At 39.7% G+C, this 24,242-nt stretch overlaps 1 protein-coding gene across 3 annotated transcripts in view; it reads right to left on the bottom strand.

Annotated features, from left to right (window-relative positions):
* Window positions 1-1,298: 1,298 nt before the first annotated feature.
* Window positions 1,299-24,242, bottom strand: part of WDR75 (WD repeat domain 75) — a 32,620-nt gene continuing 9,676 nt past the window's right edge. For 2 of the 3 annotated variants that reach the window (XM_032218669.1, XM_032218687.1), the window contains exons 8-21: window positions 21,734-21,822; window positions 19,746-19,904; window positions 18,402-18,461; window positions 18,181-18,296; window positions 16,468-16,643; window positions 14,808-14,971; window positions 13,306-13,489; window positions 11,249-11,343; window positions 8,159-8,254; window positions 6,937-7,106; window positions 5,375-5,434; window positions 3,798-3,938; window positions 3,619-3,704; window positions 1,299-1,596 (exon numbers count right to left, since the gene is read on the bottom strand). In XM_032218669.1, the coding sequence (XP_032074560.1) occupies window positions 1,389-1,596; window positions 3,619-3,704; window positions 3,798-3,938; window positions 5,375-5,434; window positions 6,937-7,106; window positions 8,159-8,254; window positions 11,249-11,343; window positions 13,306-13,489; window positions 14,808-14,971; window positions 16,468-16,643; window positions 18,181-18,296; window positions 18,402-18,461; window positions 19,746-19,904; window positions 21,734-21,822 (1,804 nt within the window). In that variant the 3' untranslated portion in view covers window positions 1,299-1,388. The remainder of the gene's footprint in view (window positions 1,597-3,618; window positions 3,705-3,797; window positions 3,939-5,374; window positions 5,435-6,936; window positions 7,107-8,158; window positions 8,255-11,248; window positions 11,344-13,305; window positions 13,490-14,807; window positions 14,972-16,467; window positions 16,644-18,180; window positions 18,297-18,401; window positions 18,462-19,745; window positions 19,905-21,733; window positions 21,823-24,242) is intronic. The other variant, XM_032218677.1, reaches the window with a different exon arrangement.

Genomic DNA, 24,242 nt, shown 5'->3' with positions numbered 1-24,242 from the left:
TGTAGAAATGTTCTCATCTGTGGTATGATTAAAAATGAGATAAATAGTGGATCAATTATATTACAGGTAGTCAACTTATAATCACAATTGGGACCAGAGGTTCTATCCCAAGCAATGGGGTCATTAACTGAATCACACCCAATTTTTTGCCAGTTAATTGAATCATATGGTCATTAAGCAAATCTGGCTCCCCCCCCTTGCTTGTCAAAAGCTCCCCCCCCCCCCCCGTGCCCCTCTGGAAGGGTCAGAAATGGTAATTATGTGATCCTGGGACTCTGCAATAATTGTAAATACATGCCATTTACCAAGCACTCAAATTTTACGTCTACAGGGATGCCGCAACAATCATAAAGTGTGAAGACTGGTTGTAACATTGAACAAGCATTAAGCAATTGGTCACAAGTTAAAAATATTTTTTATAAGAAACCTTTCCATGAGAAAAGGCTGATTAGGAGGAAAAAATGAGTTTGAAGCTTTGACACTAGAGAACTAGAAATAATTTTCCTCTTTTTCTTAAGCTTCTTAGCTTTATAACTGTGAACTTTAATACAAATTGTTTTAAAAACAGTTTTGTTGATGATTTATGCCACTTAGAAACATTCTTGGGCAATCTTTTTTTTTTTGTTTCTCAAGTAGTTTACTGCAGGAAACAGTGATAAGGGGAAGACCATTGTGAACCAACATTGTGTTTACAGTATCAGATTCAGAGAGCCTCGTCCTTCCGTGTCTCTCTCCCTCTCTCCATCCTCCCTCCCTCCCTCTCTCTCTCCCTCTCAATGCTTGAATCAATTTTCTTTTCAGATCAACTTTTTTGCACAGGCTAATAATTTTTCAGCATCCTAAATGACCTCTTTTAGTTAATTAGCTATTTCATTCCTACTGTCTGCATTTGACAAAAGTGGGTTTGTTTTGAACGTCTTAGATTTCCAAACTCTCCCTCAGGCATCTCTAAACATTTTAGGAATGCAGATTAGCACATACTTCTTTCAGCTCAGAACGTTGGCTGCTTTTCTTCCCAAGCAAAGATCTCTTAGCCCCCCATGTTATACCACAAGGTTTTTTTAAACAGACAAGCACGTAAATGCATCCTATGTCTAAAATAAGATGCATTTACATAAACGCTTTGTAATGCCCTTGAATCTTGGCCGAAAGTAACACATAAAAAGGAAAGATCTTCTTCTAAAAAAAAGTCCCGTTTTCAACACACAACTCTTTTTTCTAGACAAGCATTCTCAAGCCGATGAAGGATGGTGTCCAAGAATTCCCTGAAGATGTGTACTTTATATCGATGGCAAAAGTAACATAGAAAAGCTAGCTTTTATTTGGCACTTTATTAAATTATTGGAAGAAATATGTAAAAAAGAAAAAAAGAAAGCCATGTCACATGTTCAGAGTCCTGAGGCCCAGCTATAGTCCAATTTCCTTAATTTACGAAGTTCTCTTTCCTTAAGTTTTGATAATTTAGATACACCCTCCCCAAAGCACTCTGTTGTCTGGGAAGCCTCTGGGAGAACTTCAATATCTTCAGATTCCTCTTCAGATCCCTTCTCTTCACTGTCACTCAGCATTTCTACTTCGTCAGCAATTTCACTGATGCTGTTTTAAAAAAGAAAACAGGATTATGTAAAGCGTCTTCTATTTGTCTCAAAAACACATCATTTGTTCAGAGATCCTAATAAATTGTTGTGGCCCGACAGCAGAGCTGGCAGCAGATTCAGACAATGAGGAGGTTGGGGAGGAACATGGGCCAGTCTGGGGAAGGCTCTGAGGAGGACTCTGTGTCCGAGGCAGAGATGGGGCCAGGGCCATCTGACAGTTATCAGCTGCCTTCAGAGTCAGACATCAGTGAGGTAGACAAACAGCTGGAGCCTGTTCCCAGTATGCGCATGCACAGAGTTGCCAGACGAAGGGAACAGTTAAAGAACAGGGGTCGACTTGGGAGTAAAGCCACAGGTGGACGGTGAATGGCCCCTCCCATAGGGAATAAAAGAGCAGCGAAAGGGGAGGGGTTTTGCAGGAGACAATTAGTTCATTCCTGCGTTCTTGCCAAGTATTGCAGCTTCTGAAAGATATCGGCATGGCCACTCTCCAAGCCTGATAAAGGTCAGTAATTGTGAACTATCTTGAAAGACTGTAGCCTGCGACTTTGCTGGAGAAGAATTCATTGTAAATTAAATAAAAGGGGTTTATCAGGACAAGGACTCGGCTTCGTGGTGCTGTGGAAGCCTAGGTCAGAACAATCTCCTGGCAAGAGTACATTTATGCAGTGGGAGTTCCCTTGTGCTATTTGTAGTTTGCTAAGAGTTGAAATCGAGAGGGTTGGAGATTGGCGATCTCCTGGGACTTGGAGCAAAATGTCTGCAGAAAATCTGATCAACACGAGATTGATTTGATTACAACCAAATCCAGGGTATGGATCTTACTCTCTGAAGAATCCAACTACTAAATATGCCTAGCACTCCGGGACTACCTGTATTCCAAGAAATCCATGAATTCACATGTTCATTCACCAACCATCTTTAATGACATACTCAAATGATTGAATTCCCTCCTCCCTGAAAAAGCTCCAAAAAGTAAAGAAGAATCTGGATGAAAGCAGAGAGAACAGCCCTGAAGGCATTATGGTTATTGGCAGAGATGTCCACTTATCAAAAAAATCAGCATAACAATCACCATGTGATCCAAACTCGAAAAGCAAGACTATTAAAAAAAGGGAACACACTGACCTGAATGGTTGCATATCAGATTTGGGCCACCTTCCTGCAGATAATTGTGGCAGAGGGGGGAAGGGAAGGGCTTTGGATCCTCAAATTTCTAAAGTTTCTAAATGTACCCCAAACACAAGAGAAGCATCACTACCTTGAGCTGACATTTCCGTGACCCGTCAAAACCGCGGTCCACAAAAGCGCGCTCGACGAAAGCGCGCATTTGACGTCATCACAGCGCGATGAAAAAAATTAAAAATTGAAATAAAAATAAAATTAAAGCAAGCCAATTCACATAAAGGTAAGGGTTAGGTTTAAGGTTAGGGTTAGGTTAAGGGTTAGGGTTAGGTTTAGAGCATTAGGGTTACGTTTAGCGTTAGGTTAAGGGTTAGCATTAGGTTTAGCGTTAGGTTAAGTGTTAGGTTTAGGGTTAGATTTAGGGTTAGGTTAAGGGTTAGGTTTAGGGTTAGGTTTGGGGGGGTTAGGGTAAGGTTTTCGCTTTATTTTTACATTTATCGATCACAGCGCGATGTTTTCGTCGCGCTGTGATGACGTCACGTACGCGCTTTCGTCGAGCGCGATTTTGTCGTCCGCGGTTTTGTGGTGGAACCGACATTTCATTTACTTTCCATCATTCAGAACAGAAAGGGAAGTGACCAAAGAAGAAAGAAAAACATGGCAAAGGAAGGACATGCGGTGTTTCACATCCTGCACCTTGACTAATCCCAGCAAGGGATGGTTGGGGTTGATTGAGGGGTGACAATAGTTGTTTCATTTTTAGAACTCCTGACAGGTCAGCTGGGATGTCTCGTAAATCTCTGGACACATGCAGCCTATACGGGTATCTCATCCAAAACAGGGCAATACATTTTAGCATTTTATTTCTGGGGGACCTTTTAGGTTTCTTACTTACCTTGTTCGAGGCACCAGCAAAGAGTGAATAAAAAGAGGACATAAGAAAGAAGCTGAAGGTAGTACATGTGCTGGAGTATGAAGCAGCTGGGGAGAAAACACAGGCAAGGTTAGAGCACATTTCTTAAGAGGTCATTGTAAATGTATACATTTCTGAGTATGGATTAGATCCATTCTTACTTCTTTAACAGCAGGTGATTCTTGACCTAACAGGTTCTGCACAGGAACCTTCCCAATATCCATTCCCTCTTTCATTTGCTGCCGATGCTTCCCCAATAACAGGTAAAAAGGAGTCATGGAGATGCTCTCCTCAACTGCTAACTATAAAGAAAATATGGGGGGGGGGGGAAATACCACCTACATTAAGGCATATGCAAGTAATTTTCAAGCAAGGCACAGACATTTACCAAAAGTAGTACAAAACAAGAAAACAGTAGTTTATCTTTGGAGCGCATGCTTCTTCAGCAATCAGGTGCAACAGGATGATAGGCAGTCTTTAAGTAGGTCAGCCTTTGTACGTTGGTGGAACTAGAATATCTATCTATAATATGCTGCTAGCAGAATGAACTACAGAGAGTATCCCTCAACTTGTTTGGGAGGTACCAGATTAGGAAAGCAAGGTTGAACTAGAAATACTTGACCAGAAGATTGGTGCAATTCATGACTGGCTTAGCGCCTGTTCCATGTGAAAGACAGGTATCCTGTGACGAGGCATGAAAAATGACTTTTAAGAGCCCCAAAACGCCAAGAAAGGTACTGTAAGTCCTTAAGATGAAGGCCAATTGTCATTTGGGATTGCTTTATCTTAACAACCTGATTGTAAATTATAATATATGTTTCAGTGGTGGGATTCAGTCAGTTCGCACCTATTCGGGAGAACCGGTTGGTAACTTTCTAAGCAGTTCAGAGAACCAGTTGTTGGAAGAAATCTTTTGTTTTTTCCCACTTTACAGGGCTAATTCTGTAAGGAAGGCAGGAAGGAAACATTCTGGTATTGTTTCTAGCCTAATCTTTATTGCCCTGCTTACAGAAACTGCCTCTCCAGTTAACCTTTATTACCATTGTAACAACTAAGGCGAAGTGCCCATCGACCTGAGTGACATTGACTTGGCCACACCCACATGATCACATGACCACCAAGCCACGCCTACCCAGCTGGTCATTAGGGCAGATAACTGGTTGGTAAATTATTTGAATCCCACCACTGATATGTTTATACTATTTAAAATAGATTTTTAATTTGGAAAAACTAAATATAGTACCCATTTTGACCATCCCTTCAATGCAGTATTTTCTTCTAGGCAACCCCCACGCTTTCAACTAAAATAAAGGTAAAATTATCTGCAGATACCTTTTTTTACTTAAGCATTCAAAACTTAATTGGCAACTCTCACAATTCATCTTTATTGGCCTCCTCCATGTAGCAGTAGATGGGTCCCTCAACCTTTCCCATAGTCAAGTAAAATAATAAATATAGGGTGACTACATGTTTGCCATATTTAAAAAAAATTCAATACTATCCTGGCCAAATAATGTGAAAAACAGGTATCCTGTGACGAGGCATGAAAAATTAAGAACAATAGGAAATGAGACAGTGTTGTAGATGAAGCTGGGGAAAATTTTGACACAACCTTTTAGATTCAGAGGCACTCACTGAGGTAGGCCTCACCTTAAGACGACGTTGCATTCTACTCTGAAATATAACTCAGCATTCAAACTGGATTTTCATAAAGTCATTTAGCTACAAAAATTAATACCTGTCTACTGGAAGGCGTAAGTCTCTCTTCTGGGGTCTTTGTGCTAAAAGTCATTAATTCCTACACAATCACAAGGGGAAGAAAAGCAAGATTACAGATAAGTATCCTTCAAATTACGTTGCGTTCTTAAAATGGCACACCACTCAAAAGCCCAGAAGCATATGGATATAGAACTAGTGAATTTAAATATGAGATGCGGCTGTGACTAAAACATGGGGGATAATGAAAAAAAATATTTGCTACTATTTGGAATAATGCCTTTCATTTCAAATGTTATCATAGGAAATTTCCTTTCTATCTAATAGTGACCAAATGACACATTTTTAGCGCTGTTGGGGAGAATACATTGCCAAAAAACCAAGTCCAAGCAATATTGGGATTCAGACAGGCCTAATTTCATGTCAGCATAGTTTTGCTGGCTGGAATTAAGATTGCAGGAAAATAACCTATATCTTGACACAGTAAGAGATATGCAAAATGCAGGATGCTCAGAGAAGCCCATAGATGTCAAAACATTTGACATAGCAAAACTTCTACAGCTGCCTCAATATACTTTATCTAGGCTGCAATCCTACATAGAGTAAGAGCCTCTGAACAAATAGGGCCTATTTTTAAACAAGCATGCAGAATGTGTCATTAGTGCTTGAAGTAATATAAAAGGTAAAGGTTCCCCTCACACATACGTGCTAGTCATTCCCAACTCTAGGGGAAGGTGCTTATTTCTATTTCTAAGCCGAAGAGCCAGCGCTGTCCAAAGACGTCTCCGTGGTCATGTGGTCGGCATGACTAAATGCCGAAGGCGCATGGAACACTGTTACCTTCCCACCAAAGTGGTCCCTATTTTTCTACTTGCATTTTTTTTTACATGCTTTCGAACTGCTAGGTTGGTAGAAGCTGGGATAAGTAATGGGAGCTCACTCCATTACGTGGCGCTAGGGATTCAAACCGCTGAACTGCCAACCTTCTGATCGACAAGCTCAGCCACCGCATCCCATGAAGTAATATGCATGTATGCAATTTCTATAGATATCCATCTCTGTCAATAATTCTGGGGAGGTTTTTAATTCAAACAAATACATTACAATTAAAAATATTAAAACCATTTAAAATAAATAATAAAACATCTGGATTAAATAGACATAGGAGTAGTCAGGAAATAGTGTCTTTAAGTTATTTTTTTTCTTGTTTCTATCTCCCACTAAGACAATATTGTAATGAGGGTCTTATTGGGGAGATTGGGAATAAAATAGCAATAGCAGTTAGATTTATATACCGCTTCATAGGGCTTTCAGCCCTCTCTAAGCGGTTTACAGAGTCAGCATATTGCCCCCAACAACAATCCGGGTCCTCATTTTACCCACCTCGGAAGGATGGAAGGCTGAGTCAACCTTTGAGCCGGTGAGATTTGAACAGCCGAACTGCAGAACTGCAGTCAGCTCAAGTAGCCTGCAGTGCTGCATTTAACCACTGCGCCGCCAAGTGAACATGGTAGCCTCTTTTCAGATCTGTTAGTCGTGCCTACCAATTTCCTTCTAAGTCGTTTTAATAAAGCCAGCACTTACGTGTGTTTCGGTCAGAAAATAAAACTGCGATTGGCTAAGCCACTGATATTTTTCGGAGGTAATACATTCCGGCACCTCTCTTGGAACAAAGACAGCCCACTGGACTTTCCCTCTGCAGACATTTCTTTGGATACACAAGGGCTTTGGTTCGCTGGGCTTGAACACAAACACTGAAGCAGAGAAGAATATTTTTAGCCTCTGAAAACAACCCCGTCTGTTTTTCTGACTCGGAGCTGAAGAGAAATTGAGTTACAAAGCCGTAACGATCCCAAGCATGGAGCCCCAGCCTCGATATTGCTCTTTGATCTTTTATGAAGGACAATTTAACAATTAATCTGGCAGTAAAGAGTCAAGCTGCATCATAATTTTAATGATATGAGAAAACCACAGCCAGATGACAAATCTTTGATGAGAAATAAGCTACAATGAGCCTTCCCCAACTAGTCCCGTTAATAAATTGGGACTAACAACTCCTTGAATTTCCAGCTACCATGCTGGTTCAAAATCCTAATCTCTTGATTTGGGGGAAATCAAGGTAGAGATGATTATAGTTCAGGAAAAGGAACGGTAAAAAAGATTCAGATTTTTTTATATAGCCGTCACGTCAACCCATGACAGCTTTTTAACAATGGGATTCAAACATAGTACTCTGTACTTTTTCTGTTATTTCTTCAGACAAAATGGCTTGTTCATAAAGTGACACAATATTATAATAAGACTGGTAGCTTTTCTTTAAAAACATATTTTCTTCCTCTCTAGTAAACATCTGAAAACCAGAAGCTGCTTTAACAGTAAGATATTAAATAATTAATAACAGATAGATACCCCGAAAGGAAAATAACTCCTTTTATATGTAAGATACCTTTACTCTAAATACAGTGAGTAATTGGGTTTTGATTATCTTAGGATAATCAGAATATCCACCCTTAATCAATTTTTGGCAATTATCCACTTCTATCTCAGTGTTCCTCTGTACCTTTACTTATTATATTCAAGAGGACTCAGCCCTCTGCAGGATCAAAGCAAAGGAAAATCAAAAGAAAAGATTGAAAATCTAACTAATTTCCCTTACGTTTTTTGGTAGGATCTAAGTTTCCAGGTTCAGCCCAGTTAAAAAATTTGTTTTAAGTGGCATTAAATCTAAAATATTTTTCTAGGCATGGTAATACCACAGCTTGGATCAACCATTCTCCACAAAGTAGAAAGGCCTCTTTATTCTCACCATCTGAATATTCTGAGTGCTGAGAAATTGCGGCTATGTTCTCAGACAGATGATCAGGCTGAAGAATGTTGACATGTAACTGGGCACTCCATTCCACTGTAAAGAAAAAAAAATAGTCAGGTCAAGTAAAAGAACCACAGACTATGAAAACATTTTTTCTAGAAAAGGCACAACTTGCAAGAGGGGCAAATTCAATTAAAACACAACTTTTTGAGTAGGGTCTGCATAAGGAACGAGAGTAAGACATTCCACAATGATGGCTGGCCTGAGGTTACCCAACAGGATCTCAAAAAGATCCTGAAATCCATCAATCACATTTTGGCCAGCTCTAAAGATTCTGTTTCATTCATTTGGAAAGGAGAGACCATACATGTTACCAAAGTGGCGTGGGGTAAGCAGATAGATTCACATTCTGAAATCATGAACTCTTAGAACGCAACTAAGTGTATAATTTACTATTAGTCGTCTTCGAGTTAATAACAAAATATATTAAAATATGCTCCAGTAGACAATTAAGGAAAAGGTAAAGGTTCCCTTCGCACATATGTGATAGTAGTTCCCGACTCTAGGGAGTGGTGCTCATCTCAGTTTCAAAGCTGAAGAGCCAGCATGACTAAACGCCGAAGGTGAATGGAACACTGTTACCTTCCCACCAAAGGTGATTCCTATTTTTCTACTTGCATTTTTACATGCTTTCAAACTACTAGGTTGGCAGAAGCTGGGACAAGTAATGGGAGCTCATTCCATTACGCGGCACTAGGGATTTGAACCACTAAACTGCTGACCTTCTGTTCAACAAACTCAGCATCTTAGCCACTGAGCTACCACGTCCCTAGAAAACTAGATAATTAGTTTTTCTAGAGAAAACTAGACAATTAGTTTTTCTAGAGAAAACTAAACAATTAGTTTTTCCAGAGAAAACTAGACAATTAGTTTTTCCAGAGAAAACTAGACAATTAGTTTTTCCAGAGAAAACTAGACAATTAGTTTTTCTAGAGAAAACTAGACAATTAGTTTTTCTAGAGAAAACTAGACAATTAGTTTTTCTAGAGAAAACTAGACAATTAGTTTTTCTAGAGAAAACTAGACAATTAGTTTTTCCAGAGAAAACTAGACAATTAGTTTTTCCAGAGAAAACTAGACAATTAGTTTTTCCAGAGAAAACTAGACAATTAGTTTTTCTAGAGAAAACTAGATAATTAGTTTTTCCAGAGAAAACTAGACAACTAATTTTTCTAGAGAAAACTAGACAATTAGTTTTTCTAGAGAAAACTAGATAATTAGTTTTTCTAGAGAAAACTAGACAATTAGTTTACTCTAAATGTATAGGACAAAGACAGATGATACTTCGGCCAAGAGTAAAAACAAACCAAAATGCATAATTTTCATATTATTTAGCTCACTCTCTAACACCACAGTCTTCTCCTCAAATAATCAAGAGAGACCTGCTCAATGTTTCAGAGCTAGGAGATGATTGAGGCACCCAAATTATGCAGCTCGGCTAGTCCTCTTCTTATTTCATTTTAGAATATTTTGTCTGGTGGCCTTTTGATTTGTTAGTTGCCTAGATTTCTGTAAATCTTTTATTTATTCCTAAAATATGTCTTCCTTCCCACCTCTCCTGCAGCTTCTCAAAACTCCCCTGGGAGAACATCCAATTCTCTGAATTTATAGGAGACCAATGAAAGGGGACAGGCGGTTATCCCTCTACGAGCTCCACTGCAGGCTATCCACTCTGTCACTGAGTTTCCCTCATGCAGGACTAGCAAAATAACTCTAACATGATTACTAACAGCATCCGAATTATGGAATAAGTTTGTTGGTGCTAAATTACCATATTTTTCGGAGTATAAGACGCACCCCCCCAAAAAAAATGTGGGTGAAAATTTTGACCCGTCTTATAGACCGAATATGGGCCTGTTTTTGGCCTCCCGAATCTTCCGCATGTCACGTTTTCACCCTCCCCGATTCCCAGAAGCACTCTGCAGTGCTCCACATGTCCCATTTTCGCCCAAAACGGGCTCATTTGTGGCTTCCCGAACCCTCCGCACATCCAGTTTTCGCCCTCCCCGGCCCCCAGAAACACTCTTCGGTGATCTGCACATCCCGTTTTTGGCCTGAAAGTGTTTCTGGGGCAGTGGTGGGTTTCAAAAGTTTTTCGAACCTACTCTGTGGGTGTGGCCTCCTTTGTGGGAGTGGCTTGCTGGCCATGTGGCCTGGTGGGAGTGGCTTGCTGACCATGTGATTTCTTTCTTTCTTTCTTTCTCTCTCTCTCTCTCTTTCCTTCCTTTTGTCTCTCTGTTCCTTTTTCCTTTTTTTCTTTCATCTCTCCCTCTTTTTCTTTCTTTTTTTCTTTCTTTCTTCCTTCCTTTCTCTTTCTCTTTCTCTCTGTGTGTGAGTACTCTGTGTGTGTGTGTGTGTGTGTGTGTGTGTGTCAGTGGTGGGTTTCAAAAAATGTTTGGAAGCTCTTCTGTAGGTGTGGCCTGCTTTCCGGGTCCACTGGTGGAACCTCTTCTAACCGGTTCGGTAGATTTGACGAACCGGTTCTACAGAATAGGTGCGAACTGGTAGGAACCCACCTCTGTTCTGGGGGCTGGGGAGGGCGAAAACAGGACATGCGGAGGCAAAAAACTATTTTTTTCTTGTTTTCCTCCTCTAAATCTAGATGCGTCTTATAGTCCGAAAAATATGGTACTCATTTCAATTTCTATTTAATGTAAAAAAAATCATCTAATTTTAAATAGTGATCTAATAATTAGACTTAATTCCATTTTTTTAACAGCTAGTTTTAAGCTGAACAAAAATCCTGGCCATTTGTCAAAAACATACAGATTAACTCAGTATCTTTTGGCAATTGTACCACAATTAATAATAGCAAGCAGCTGATAGTTAGCAAGAGTAATCCAGTGCATGTGCTAGTGGATTAACCTACCATTTATAGTTAAACATTTACTCAAAGGGTTTTCTTTACCCAGATGAAATCAAAACTGAAGGATTTTGTTTTCACTGACCGATTCTTTCAACTATGGTGTTCCTGTAGCATAAAATGCCAAGGAGGAAAGAACACACGAGAAGTAAAAAAAAACTTACATGAACAATTCAGCAGGTTCCAGCAGCACAAAAAGCCACTGCTGGTGGTGCCAAGGAGATATTTGGAACAAATGAGCTTTCCAAAGCACAGGCTCCTAAAGAAAGGAAAGGTCAGAATAGTTGCCCAACTCTAAATCGTGCCAGTAACATTTACTGCTATGTTCGTCAGCATCCAGGATTGAAAACTGGTGGGGAAAGAGCCGATTATTCCCTATTCCGTGAAGTATTTCATAATATGCCCCCTCTACATTAACAAGGCTCTATCTCAGAAACTCATTTCTCAAATTTGGTTGTAAGACTCCTGTGCTGGCTAACGATATACTTCAAAACGATATACTGTATACTCAACAGCTACCTATCTATTACCTATCTAACACATGGTAAATAAAAAGGTCATCTAAATGATACAACATATTGAGCTGAAGCCAGAAACATTTCTGCTAGGAATTCTCCCTGAAATTTATAATAAAGAGAATATATATTTAATCATTCATGTATTAACCGCAGCTAGAATTGTATTGTCACAATATTGGAAAAGTGTAGTGATTCCTATTGATGAAAAAGCGATAAGGAAAATATTAGACTGTGCAGAAATGAACAGATTAACATTAGCAAGTAAGGAGAAAGAGCAAACTGAGTATTATATGATTTGGGAAATATTTTACCAATGGTTGGAGAATAAAAAAGGAGTTTGGAAATGAAGAAAGCTAAAAAATAAGTAGACAATATACTTAGATAGAGATATAAATAAGATGAAAACTGTTAGTATGTATATGATGGGAATAATGATGTTTAATGTTAATATGATATTATTAGTAGAAGATATTAAGAAGAAAAATTGAGAGTTTTATAACATTTAAATGCTCAATATATTATAATACTAAACTTGGGGAAATAATGTTAATATGAATGTGAAAGATGTGGCAAAAGAGGAACGATGTTGCACAGAGATGCTTGTACCCAGATGACACACTGCATAAGAAAAGATGGGATGTTTATTTTTGTAATTGAAAAATAATAAAACACTTTATAAAAAAAAGAAGGTCATCTAAAAAGTTCCTGCAAAAGGAAGGACGTCACTGATGTCCGAGCCAGCTGGGTTTAAGATTAGCCAAAGCCTTCCAATTTCACCACTGAGCAACTTTACTCTTTTTACCTACATCTCCTAGCAGCAACTATACGTGCAGACCTGGGAACAAATTCCATTTTACAACTGTACCATTCAAACCTCCCACAGCAATCAGGCAAATGTTTACACAAAGAGGGTCAAGGAAGTCATTTGAAAAAGAGCACCTTCCGAGCAAATGGTTCTGTTGAAACCATTTCAGATAACAATGTCCTTTGCAAATGCTGGCAGGCAGGCAGGTCATGATCAATTTTAGAAGTTTGCTGAAACCATCTTGCTGACGGGACAGTAAATTAGGAGGAACTGGTTTTTACTAGCAGGAAAAATGTGAGGCATTCAAGCAGACTTGAGGGCTCAGCTGCATTGAGAACTATAGTTGTTGTTAATTTGCCTATTTAAGAATAATGTATCACAAGCACACACACTTAAAAAGGGTGGTCTATTTACTAAGCCATGATCCTTAGTTATGATGAATAGTCAATTTAATCATCCCTGCTAATCAGGCTCCCTTTACTGGCTGCGGGAAGTTTAGAAATGAATACAAGGGAGGACCAATGACCTTGCTTGTTATTCCAATGCACATTTTAGTTTCATAGAAGAGCAATTTTACATTCCTTTAGCTCATTATCTCTTTTCCCTCATTTTATTCTTACCCAAAGGATTTGATCTTTTAAAGAAAAGATCCCAGCCTAAGCTAAAATTATACCTACTGGATATGCTATTCCAAGCACAGAAAATGAGTTAATTTATGAAGACTTTTGTCTCTGTTGTCAGATCTTGTTCTTAAAATTAATTAGAGGAGGTTGTAAACTGAGAAGAATATTTCAGACTGAAAACCGCAACACTACACTTCTCAAACTGAGTTTTTTAAAAAGTGATTTAAATACAAAACAAGCAAAACAATAAGATCCACAAGCATACAAGTACATACATTATAGTTCCTGGAGGATGGCAGAAAGTGCATTTTAAATCCCACGTTTCAGAATCCCATACGGTGATTGTTTTGTCAAAGCTAACCGCAAGTAAAGAGCCATCTTCAGAGAAGCAGCAATGCGTAGCTTGATAATTATGATAACTTCCTACAAAATCACAGGTCCAAGTTATGCTTTCATCTGCTGGGGAAGAGGCACAGAGATTTAGGAAAAGGATATAAATGTTAGCTGTATGGGATGAAAAAAAAATCATGTCAGCATTTTAAGTTTTACAAATTTGGTCCGGTTTGCTTGTGAGGTTAACAATTGTATTCACTTGCTCCTTTCCTTGCACGAAAACTTTCCTTGCAACGGGGCATTGTCAAACTAATGTGGGACCAAGAAGGCCCCATTTTCTTTTTTTCACTGGAAGACAAAGAGAGCTTAGTCATCTTGGTAGTCCAGCAGAGCAATTCGACATAAACCGCATACTACTCTCTCTTTTTTCTGAAGCAGGAAAAACCACACATTTCTGGGAAGATTTCTGTCCACTTGAAAAGAATCAAGAGACCGCTGTGTGGGAGTAATACATGCCATGGCAAGCAAAAAAGTGGGAGGGGGGGAAACCAAACTATACGAGTTAAGATTTTTTTTCCTACACAAAATGGAATCCTGCTAAAAGCACGTCCATGTTTAAGTTACCTATTTTTGCTGGCACTTTGGTTCAAGAGAAATCGTAGGTTATCATACACAAATGGGTAGGTTTGCCTGACACAAACATAAATCCACAGACTTCACTTTTAAATTCACTTCACTATTTACAATCATTAATTTGAGCCCACAGCTGCAGTTTTTCTTCAAATCCCTCTCTTTTTAGACCACGTGAAAGAGAGACTTTGGTGTCATGAAATGTACATTTAATATAACATCTGGATGTGCCACATCAAGGAACACACACACACACACACACACGAAATCCCAAACACATCACTCAAAATTGCAAGATAGAAACTTCTCCAAATAGGTACTCATACCTCCACTTTAAGTGCCCAGGTTATGAAAACCAGAAATAACTTTCAAGTATAAACAACACAACACAACATAACACTAGGATATCTTAAACAGGGAAAAGTGCAGAAGCTTAAAATTAAGGGGGAGGGGGAGAGAGAATCTTATGTCTCCACAAAAATGGCCTTACAAAGATCACCAAGCTTTCATGACTGAATGTAAAGGGGTAAGAAAATACAGCTACAGAGAATCACAGGTTTAGTAGGAATTCCTATCCTAGTTGCCACTAACTAGGTGCAGGACAGAGAAACTCAAAAAGACTAAAGTCTTTCTCTTGCACTATATATGATTTTATTCCAGTTGCAAAGTTCACAAATGGTCAAATTCCATTGTACATAGAAGTGCTAAGTGACGTAGACATGTCTCTCTATGTAGAGATAATTTCTAGATATTTAAAAAAAAATATTTATCCATGTTGCAAATGAATGAAAGCTACCCTCCCCATTTTCCTTACTTTCATTGTCTTTATCCACCAGCAGCATCCAGACCTTGAAATGCCCATCATTGCTGGTTGTTACCAGAACTGGGGTTTCATTTTCAGAACCATCTGTGCCACGGAAACACATCGCTGTTATGCTGTCCTCGTGTGGCATATTTATTCGTGTGTTTAGAGTAAAGCTAACATCAAAAAGAAAGAAAGAAAATTATATTAAAGCATTCCCATGAAGTAAATAGGCTTCAAGGCACGTACTAGTATTATGCTGGGTTGATATATTAAACATTTAATTCACATTAAATGGATGGCGTATTTATTGGATGTTATAATTTCCAATTGATGGTGTGGTATTTTTATCCTCAAAATAAAAGTGGTACATTCTGTACTACTGTACCACTGGCAGAAGTAGTCTGTATAAAAACAGATCTGGTTTTAAGCCATCATGATATAAAATGAAGTAGTTGCCTCTGAGTTGGGCTTGGCTCCTGATGAATTACACCTAAATATCCATAAATTTGGGTGGATATGGCACCCAACTGCTTTGCCACTACCTTATTTTAAAGTCTTGTTTCAATGTTCTCATCTACATTAAATAGATCTGATAGGAGAGTGTATCTTTCCTATACAGTTAACAGTCTTCTATCAAACCCAGTTGCTCAAACATTAGAAAGAGGATACAGTAATGTAATGCTTGTAAGACATCTCTCTACTTATTGAAACTAGGTGGTGACTTAAAGGTATCACTGGAATTATCCAAGTATCAGAAAACATATGTTGTATATAAATGGAATGGGAATGAGAAATAAGGTAGTTGCTACTAGTTCCAGAAATGTCATCATTTGGTTTCCTAAGTACTGATAATTAGTGTGGTCAACTTAGTGCAAATTATATACATTTATACTTGGACAAAAATATATGCCAGTATATAAAAATAGCTGAAACACTGAGAACAAGGTTAATCTGCCTAACAAATCAGTAATGGAGTACACCAGCCTTCTTCAGATTGATGCCCATAGGATTAAGAGCTGCGTTGGCGCAGTGGTTAGAGTGCAGTACTGCAGGCTACTTGTGCTGATCACCGGCTGCCAGGAGTTTGACAGACTGAATCTCACCAGGCTCAAGATTGACTCAGCCTTCCATCTTTCCGAGATGGGTAAAATGAAGACCCAGATTGTTAGGGGCAATATGCTAACTCTGTAAACCATTTAGAGAGGGCTGTGAAGCACTGTGAAGTGGAATATAAGTTTAAGTGCTATTGCTATAGGTAAGTTGAACTTCAGCTCTTTGGCTGTCATACTGTATATGGGAGTGCAGAGGATGGAAATGTAAGATTAAATAATTCAGCACACTAACACAAATCACAGATTTCTTCCTGCAAAGCTAACTCTCCCAGAAAAAAACAATGTTATTGCCCACTTGCAATATGTCATGAAGTCACTGCTCTGCTTCCCTATGGCCTCTGTTCCCTGTGGCTCAAATAACACTATAAAAAATGCCAATCATGAAAACGTTTCATGTCCCTGGGGTCATGAGATCCTTGACGACTTGGCCTTCATTCTCCATGGCTAGAAGCAAAATCTAGGCTTTAAAATGACCTCAGGATATGTTAGTGCTCTGCAACATAGCAACTAGAGTAATATGACTCCCTTTGCCCAACATAAATTCAAACATGTTTAACCTTTGTGTCTGCTCATTGTAGGCCCAGAGCTTCAGCTGCATCTCAAGCTCACTGTCACTTCCTTGCCGCTGTTCCACGGTAGCCAGCCAGTCGCCTTTGGAATCAAACACAGCTTTCACTAACTCAATCTGGTCAAGACCGGACTGATGAATATACTCCTGCTGCACAACATCCAGCTGTGTATTTCAAAGAGGGAGGGAGGGAGGGAGGGAGGGAGGAAGAGAGAGAAGCAAAAGAGTTAACTAAGTCCAGGTATCTTTGGAAGAAAGTCAAAAACAAATCAGAACAAAGGACTTTGCAAGTGGTATACTATTAATCTTCTCTAAACTGAGCAATATAGGTAGTCCTTGACTTACAACAGTTTGTTTTGTAACAGTTCAAAGTTACAGCAGCATTGATCCGGGGATCATGTGGTCACCTTCTGCAACCTTCTGATAAGCAAAGTCAATGGGGAAGCCAGATTCACTTAATAACCATGTTACTAGCTTAACAACTGCAGTGATTCACTTAACAACTGTTACAAGGAAGGTCGTAAAATGGAACAAAATTCACTTAGCAACAGAAGTTTTGCCTCAATTGTAGTTGTAAATTGAGGATACTTGTACAAGGAAGGAGGCATCCTAAAATTAGTATTGTATTACTTGTATTTCTTCCATTCAAAGCTTTTGCACACCTCCGGGCACAATTCAACCATCAACATCACTTTATATCACCATATTTCTTTGATTCCGTACAGAAACTCAGACGCTTTATTCTCTTTCAGCCCACTGACCTTTTATCCTAATGGCATCAATGATTTCTACTTATACATGGCAGAGTGTACATTTTGCCCCCATATCACGTAGCCTTTTCCAATGTCAGCAAAACTTACCTTGAAGTTCTTCACCTTCTTCCTTTTCGCTCTGCTTATTACATTTTCATCCCTACTCCCAATTCATGTCATCACACAACTCATGGCTATCCCTTACACAGAGACAACTCCCTTAATTTTCACACACAAAAAGAACTTTCCCCCAGCACCAAGGCATTGTTCCCTCTACCTTGAGGATGGCATTTAAAAGACATATATTTAACAACTTGTCTAGTAAATAACTAGAACAGGGGTGTCAAACTCAAGTTCCACAATGTGGTTGGATATGGCCCGTGGGGCTGTCCTGGAAAATTTAAGGGGCCAGCCCTGTCGCTTCAACCCAGTCTACCCATATCGCTTCAGCCCGGTCTACCCAATGCAGAGGAAACATTGGCCCAGCGTGGCTTCGGCCCGATCTACCCAATGCAAAGAGGAAACATGCCAACAGTTTGGGAAGTGGCATCAAGCTGGCCACACCCAACAGCCATGCCCAGTGAGTGGCTTCAAGCTGGCCACACCAACCCAGTCAGCCACGCCCGCCTGGTCCCGAGGTCAACCACAGCCCTGATGTGGCTTTCAATGAAATTGAGTTTGATACCCCTGAACTAGAACAATCCACTAGCAACCTTGAAGCTTCTTCCTTTCCATTATCTCCTTGACTAGATGAAGACAAATGTACTGCTATGTTCTAGTTCCCTGCTATTAGTTTACCTTGTAAAATACATTTTTTTTCCAGCCTGTTATGAGATCAATAATGGGTATTTTCCTTCTCTGCTGTTAGAATGGAAACAGAAGCTCTTTTGTAAGCTAATAACCTGCCTGGATTTACAAGGCTTTATCACATATTTGCTAGTTTAACTTACATTGTACAATAGTTTATCATTTTGCAGTGAGTAGAACTGCAGATGTCCAGGCTTGCCGTTTAGAACTAAAGCTTTCGTTCTTGGATCAACTATCAATCCAGTCTTGACATCACTGCCTGAAAAAAGGAAAAGGGTTTGAAAAAGAATGGCATTTCTTCTTAAAACACAAACACAATTTCAACACCACTACCACCCCTAACCCCAAACATTACACTACGTACCTTTGATTAATCCTTGGATTACTGCAGAAACTTTCAAGTTGCTATGTATGATTACTATCTCTGTGTGTATTAAAAAAAAATAGTTAATAAACATCAGAAATAAGGCTCACAAAAAGTAAAGAAAATTATCATCTACAATTGGACAATTCAGAATATTTACTAGATCAGGGGTGTCAAACTCGATTTTATTGAGGGCTGTATCAGGGTTGTGTTTGAACTGGAGGGGGGGGGCATGGCCAGCTCGACATCACTCATGTTGGGGGCGCCTGTGGTGGCCTAAGCGCTCTGCCACTGAAAACGGCCTCCTGAGCTCCATTTTCGGCTGTGACGGCCTCCTGCAACCCTCTGCCAGTGAAAACGAAGCTCAGGAGGACAATGCATGGCCCTCTCAAGCTCTGATTTTGCTGGCAGAAGCGGGCCGATCCTACACTGTTTCCAGGGTGCCCCTATGGGCCAGACCTAAGTACCCCATGGGGCAAATCCAGCCTGCAGGCCTTGAGTTTAACATCTCTGTACTATACAATACGATACTTCTATTAGGAAAAAGAGCTTGCTTTTGATGGCACTTTAAATCTTGGGATCATTTCTGTAGTCTTGGAACAGTTTGGTTGAAGCAGCAACCAACAGTACTGTTGAGCAGCTTTGACAGAGGCCAGCAAACCTCTTTCTAGAATAAGGCTTTGAAGTTAACCAAATGCCACCTGACCTCAAAAGTAGACCTCTACAATGCAAAGCTATTCTTGAAGGCTGTTCAAAATCAAAATTAATTTAGAATAAGGCAATAGGACCATTTTCTATTGTAAGTCACTCTAAGTAGCTAACTCCCACCTGTACAACACTGATGGAGTATATGTAGCTACCAGATCTTGATAAGATTTCAAGTTCTAGCTTGTCTAATCAGCACCGTAAGTTATGGAAATTGGACTCCAAAATATCCCAAGACCCCCCCCCCAATAGTTCCCCATTCCAGAGTTGCAGCAGCCGTAATTTTGGGACCAGGTCATGGGGGTTGGGGGGGGGAGTCTGCTGTAACTTCGAAGGGTTCTAAGCGACCATTTGAGGTCTGTGATTGGCTAGTGGTTAGAATGCAGTACTGCAGGCTAACTCACTGCTCACTCCAGGAGTTCGATTCTGAACAGCTCAAGGTTGATGCAGCCTTCCATCCTTCCAAGGTCGATAAAATGAGAAGCCAGATTGTTGGGGACAATATGCTGACTCTGTAAACCACTTAGAGAGGGCTGTAAAGCACTGTGAAGCGGCATATAAGTCTCAGTGCTATTGTGTTTATCATAAATGTCACATGTTAAACCAAAACCAATACAAATCTTCCTGATTTGGTCTTACTGTTATCGGAATGTGAAGTACAAAGAAGAGTTCCATCAGGTGAGACAGAGATGTGCTGTATCGTAGCTCCTAAACGTGGCAAGAATTCCTTTTTAGCATCTGACCCATCTCGCCACTGAACCAGCACTGATTCAATCCCACCACTCAGGAGGCTAGTGCCTGTTGTTCCAAACGAAAGAAATAAATGAGTCAGAAGGCAGATGAATCAATTAACAACCAATAAGAGAATAACTTATAATAACTTACAGTAAGAATAACAAATAAGCCAAGAACAACTGAGCAACGGTTCTTTTTTTCCCAATTTACTCAAGTGATTTAAATTATTTTACATTTATGTCATCTATATCTATATATAAAAATGGCTGTGTGTGTGTGTGTGTGTGTGTGTGTGTGTGTGTGTGTGTGTGTTCCAGCATAACTCTGGAATGCATCAAGCAATTTCAACTTGGTACACAGAAGACTTACCCTCTAGGAAAAAAAATATTTGGGGGGTAAGATACTCCTAACACCCCTTGAGGTGTGTGTTCTGTTAAGATACAACCTGTTGTGCCGTAAAATGGTTTCTACTGTACATTGTAGTGGAGTTGCCATGGTAACGGCTTCACAGTACTCCACAAGGGGGCTCCCTCTGGTAAGGGGGAAAATCCGACATTAGAAATTACGTTTGGTCCGGACACTTTCCCTGTATAAATAAATACCCGGGCAACGCCGGGTTATTGGCAAGTAGCTAATAATAAAGCCAATGATTGCTTTGGCTGAGTAGTCTGTACAAGTATTTGGATCCTATGAGGATTTAATAACTTGTCATACTAGGTGGAATTAAAAAGGGCTCAGACCACAAACTTGCACAAACTGACTGAGGAATGAACTCAATGAACTGACTCCCTCCACACTGTGCAGCACTGTGTATGATAAAAGTTCTGCTGGAAAGGTGTATAATCATATATATTTTTATCTCTCTGTATATAATAATCTCACAAACTGAAATTCAACTTCTATAATGCTATAGTTAACATTTACTTTAACAAGGGATTAAGGCTTTTCTTTTAACATAAGAAACAGGATTTTCCAAGCAAAGCCTTACACTTCGCTTACGTTAGCAGAAAAATATGTTCTGCTGCCACACAGCAAAATTCCTCCTGCTTCCTGTTCAAATAAGAAGCCAAGAATAAAATAAACACGCAGGGGCCACCTCAAGTGCTTGGCAAGGTCCAGAATTTTCCAACAGAGAGCTGATTTTCCCTCAGCTACTTAGGGAATGGCTCAACCTCCCTGTTTACATACGCTGATATAAAACAGGCGCAACCATTTTATTACCTTGCTATTAATCAATCTGTAACCATGATTTACAAGCTCTGTTTTTGCTGTTGGAACCATTTCTAAACCCTTTGATAGATTTACAGATATTCCTCGACTTATGACCACATTGAAGCCCAACATTTCTGTTACTAAGTGAGGCATTCGTCAAGTGAGTTTTGCCCCATGTTACGATCTTTCTTGCCAGTGATGGCAAGTGAATCTCTGCAGTTGTTAGCTCAGTAACCAGGTTGTTAAATGAGTCTGGTTCCCCCCATTGAATTTGTTTGTCAGAATGTCGCAAAAGGGGATCACATGACCTTAGGACATTGTGATCGTCATAAATATGGGTCAGTTGCTAAGCGTGTGAATTTTGATCACATGACCATTGAGAATACTGCTATTGTTGTAAGTGTGAAAAACAGTGTGAAAAACAGTCATAAGTCACTTTTCTCAGCATTGTTGGAAATTTGAACGGTCACTACGTGAATGGTTATAATCCAAGGACTACCTGTATTTAGTATATCAAACTGTTTTTCTTGTAGGAATACTTGATGCCTTTGTAGCACATTTTCAGCTGTCTGCATATTTATGGACCATTACAATATGTGTGCTTCAAAGATTGGTAGCATACAAGATACTTCAAAATATTCTCTCTTAAAACTGGACTTTCATAACTCAGGAAATTTTACCTTCTACAGAGAAAGCAAGATCGATAACTTCATTGTGATGCCAGTGCATTGTGGAAAATGTATATTCTCGCTTATGATTAAAATTTCTCCTATAGGAATAAAAAAAAAACAGAGTTGCACTCAACTTCTCAAGAGTTTAAAAGGAGCTATTGTACAAATCACTTTGGTCAAGTGTTAAATCAAGCTTCCCCAAATCCAATGGTGTGAATTTCTTTCTCTAGCCAGCCAGTGTGGCTAATATAGAGAACTGAAGATACTGAAGTCTGCACATCCAAAGACATTTTCGCTGAAGGCATCAGTGCTAAATATTTTGGATTTGTAAGCTTGCAAAATAAGAATATTTACTTCCCTTATATTATGCCTAGACCCTACCAAAGAAAATGTAGGTGAAAACACATGTGCATCACTTGCCTGGCTGTAAACTAATGCAAAAGGATAATTAATAAGCATTATTCAAGCCCAAAGCCTTTACGTTTGACTAAGAGAAGAGTAAAGGTTTCCCTCGCATATATGTGCTAGTTGTTCCCAACTTTAGGGGGCGGTGCTCATCTCCATTTCAAAGTCAAAGAGCCAGCGTTGTCCAAAGACGTCTCCGTGGTCATGTGGCTGGCATGACTAAACGCTGAAGGCGCACAGAACACTGTTACCTTCCCACCGAAAGTGGTCCCTATTTTTCTACTTGCATTTTTTACGTGCTTTTGAACTGGCAGGTTGGTAGAAGCTGGGACGAGTAACGGGGGCTCACTCCATTATGGGGCACTAGGGATTCGAACCGCCAAACTGCCGACCTTTCTCATCGACAAACTCAGCATCTTAGCCACTGAGCCACTGTGTCCCCTATAGAGAGAAGAGGAGTCCCAAAGACAACAAGCCTCAATTTATACCATGGCCAAAAAAAAAAGTTGGGAAAAAAAAAGTATACTTTTTTTACTATCCCATCCCAATGAACTTTGTGGGTTCAAAGGCACTGTTGCAAATAAATATGCTAGAACATGGTGCCTTGCAGCAAGCATACAAGCCTTCTATTTCATTCTCAATTAGTATTTCAAATAAAGTGTGGAGCCCAAGGTACAATGAAATGTTTTTCTCTTTTTCAATGTTGTCAATAACTATTTGATTTTTTTCCCTTTACATATAGAAAACTGGATTAAGAACCGAAAACCTCCTACTGTCATTCATTGATTTATCAAGAGTAGATAGTTTAGTGTTGTGGCCAGCAGGAGCTGTTGGAGCTGCCACCAGACTCAGACAGTGAGGGGCCCTATGAGTCAGCTCTGGAGGATGTGGAGGATCCTGGACAGGGTTCCGACTCCGAGCAGAGCGCAGAGAGGCTGGTTGGCTACCAGGAGGCGCCTGAGCATTGGAGCAGTGGGGAGGAGCCAAGGGAATTGTTCCTGGATGCCCAGCACCAAAGAGCTGATAGGCGTAAGGAACAGTTGTGCAGTTATAGGAGATAATTGCACTCAGCTGGTGGTAATTAGGCTCCTCTCAAGATATAAGAGGACTGCTTGTGCACACGCCCCGTTGCAGGAGTCAACGCATTGACTAAAAGTTGGAGAACTTTTGTGGCTAGCTTGGCAGGCTGGATTCTGCCAAGGCTTGTCTGTACTGGATTGCTGCCAAGGCTTGTCTGTGCTGGATTGCTGCCAAGGACCTGTCTGTCTGCTAATAAATTCCTTAAAGTAACTTTGGCTGGCGTGCTTTGGTGTGGGACGAGGGGGGTCAGAACAGCTTTGTATATGTACCGTGTTTCCCCAAAAATAAGACAGGGTCTTATTTTCTTTTGACCCCCGAAATAAGCACTTAGCCTTATTTTCAGGGAGGTCTTATTATTTTTGAGGTGCAGGAGGCAGCGAACGTTGTCAATTCATGGCTGCTGCTATGTTGCAATATTTTTGGAGAGGGATTATTTTCAGGGGCGGGCTTATTTTAGAGCATGCACTCAAAAGCCTGATTTGGCTTATTATCCAGGGAGGTCTTATTTTTGGGAAAACAGGGTATTTTTTGTCATTAGCCCCAAGAATGACCTGAAGGCAAATCCCATCCCTTAAGATAAAATAGCTTTAGCTATAATATCCCTGCAAATCTGTATTATTTGCCCGAAGACTGTTCTCCAATTGTGAAAGCCTTCACCATTGAAAAAAATTCTTTCTCCTTATGTTCTGAATGCCATATTATTAATCCATATTCCCATGAAGGGTAACCATGATCTCTGATTAAAATTTAGGAATTTTAATACATTTAAGCTACACCAGAGGAAATATCTGCAACAAGTCTTCCAAGAATGAGCACTGTGCTGGTTATTGTCAAGGCTCATTGGTTTAAAGGTTTTTAATTTCTCTGTACAACCCGGTCAGTGATGTGGTATTTCAAGGTGGGCATGACAGTATTAGCAATTTTATTTTTCATCTTGTGATCTGTAATGGATTGAATCCCCGTCCAATCTCTAGAGTGAGATTTTTCTTATTATTTTGTAATAAATCATTGCCATCTTGCAATCTGCGTGGAA

Source organism: Thamnophis elegans, chromosome 1, assembly GCF_009769535.1.
Source record: "Thamnophis elegans isolate rThaEle1 chromosome 1, rThaEle1.pri, whole genome shotgun sequence".
NCBI lineage: Eukaryota > Metazoa > Chordata > Lepidosauria > Squamata > Colubridae > Thamnophis > Thamnophis elegans.
Note: the sequence above shows the minus strand (reverse complement) of the source record. Positions and strands in the feature narration are given on the sequence as shown.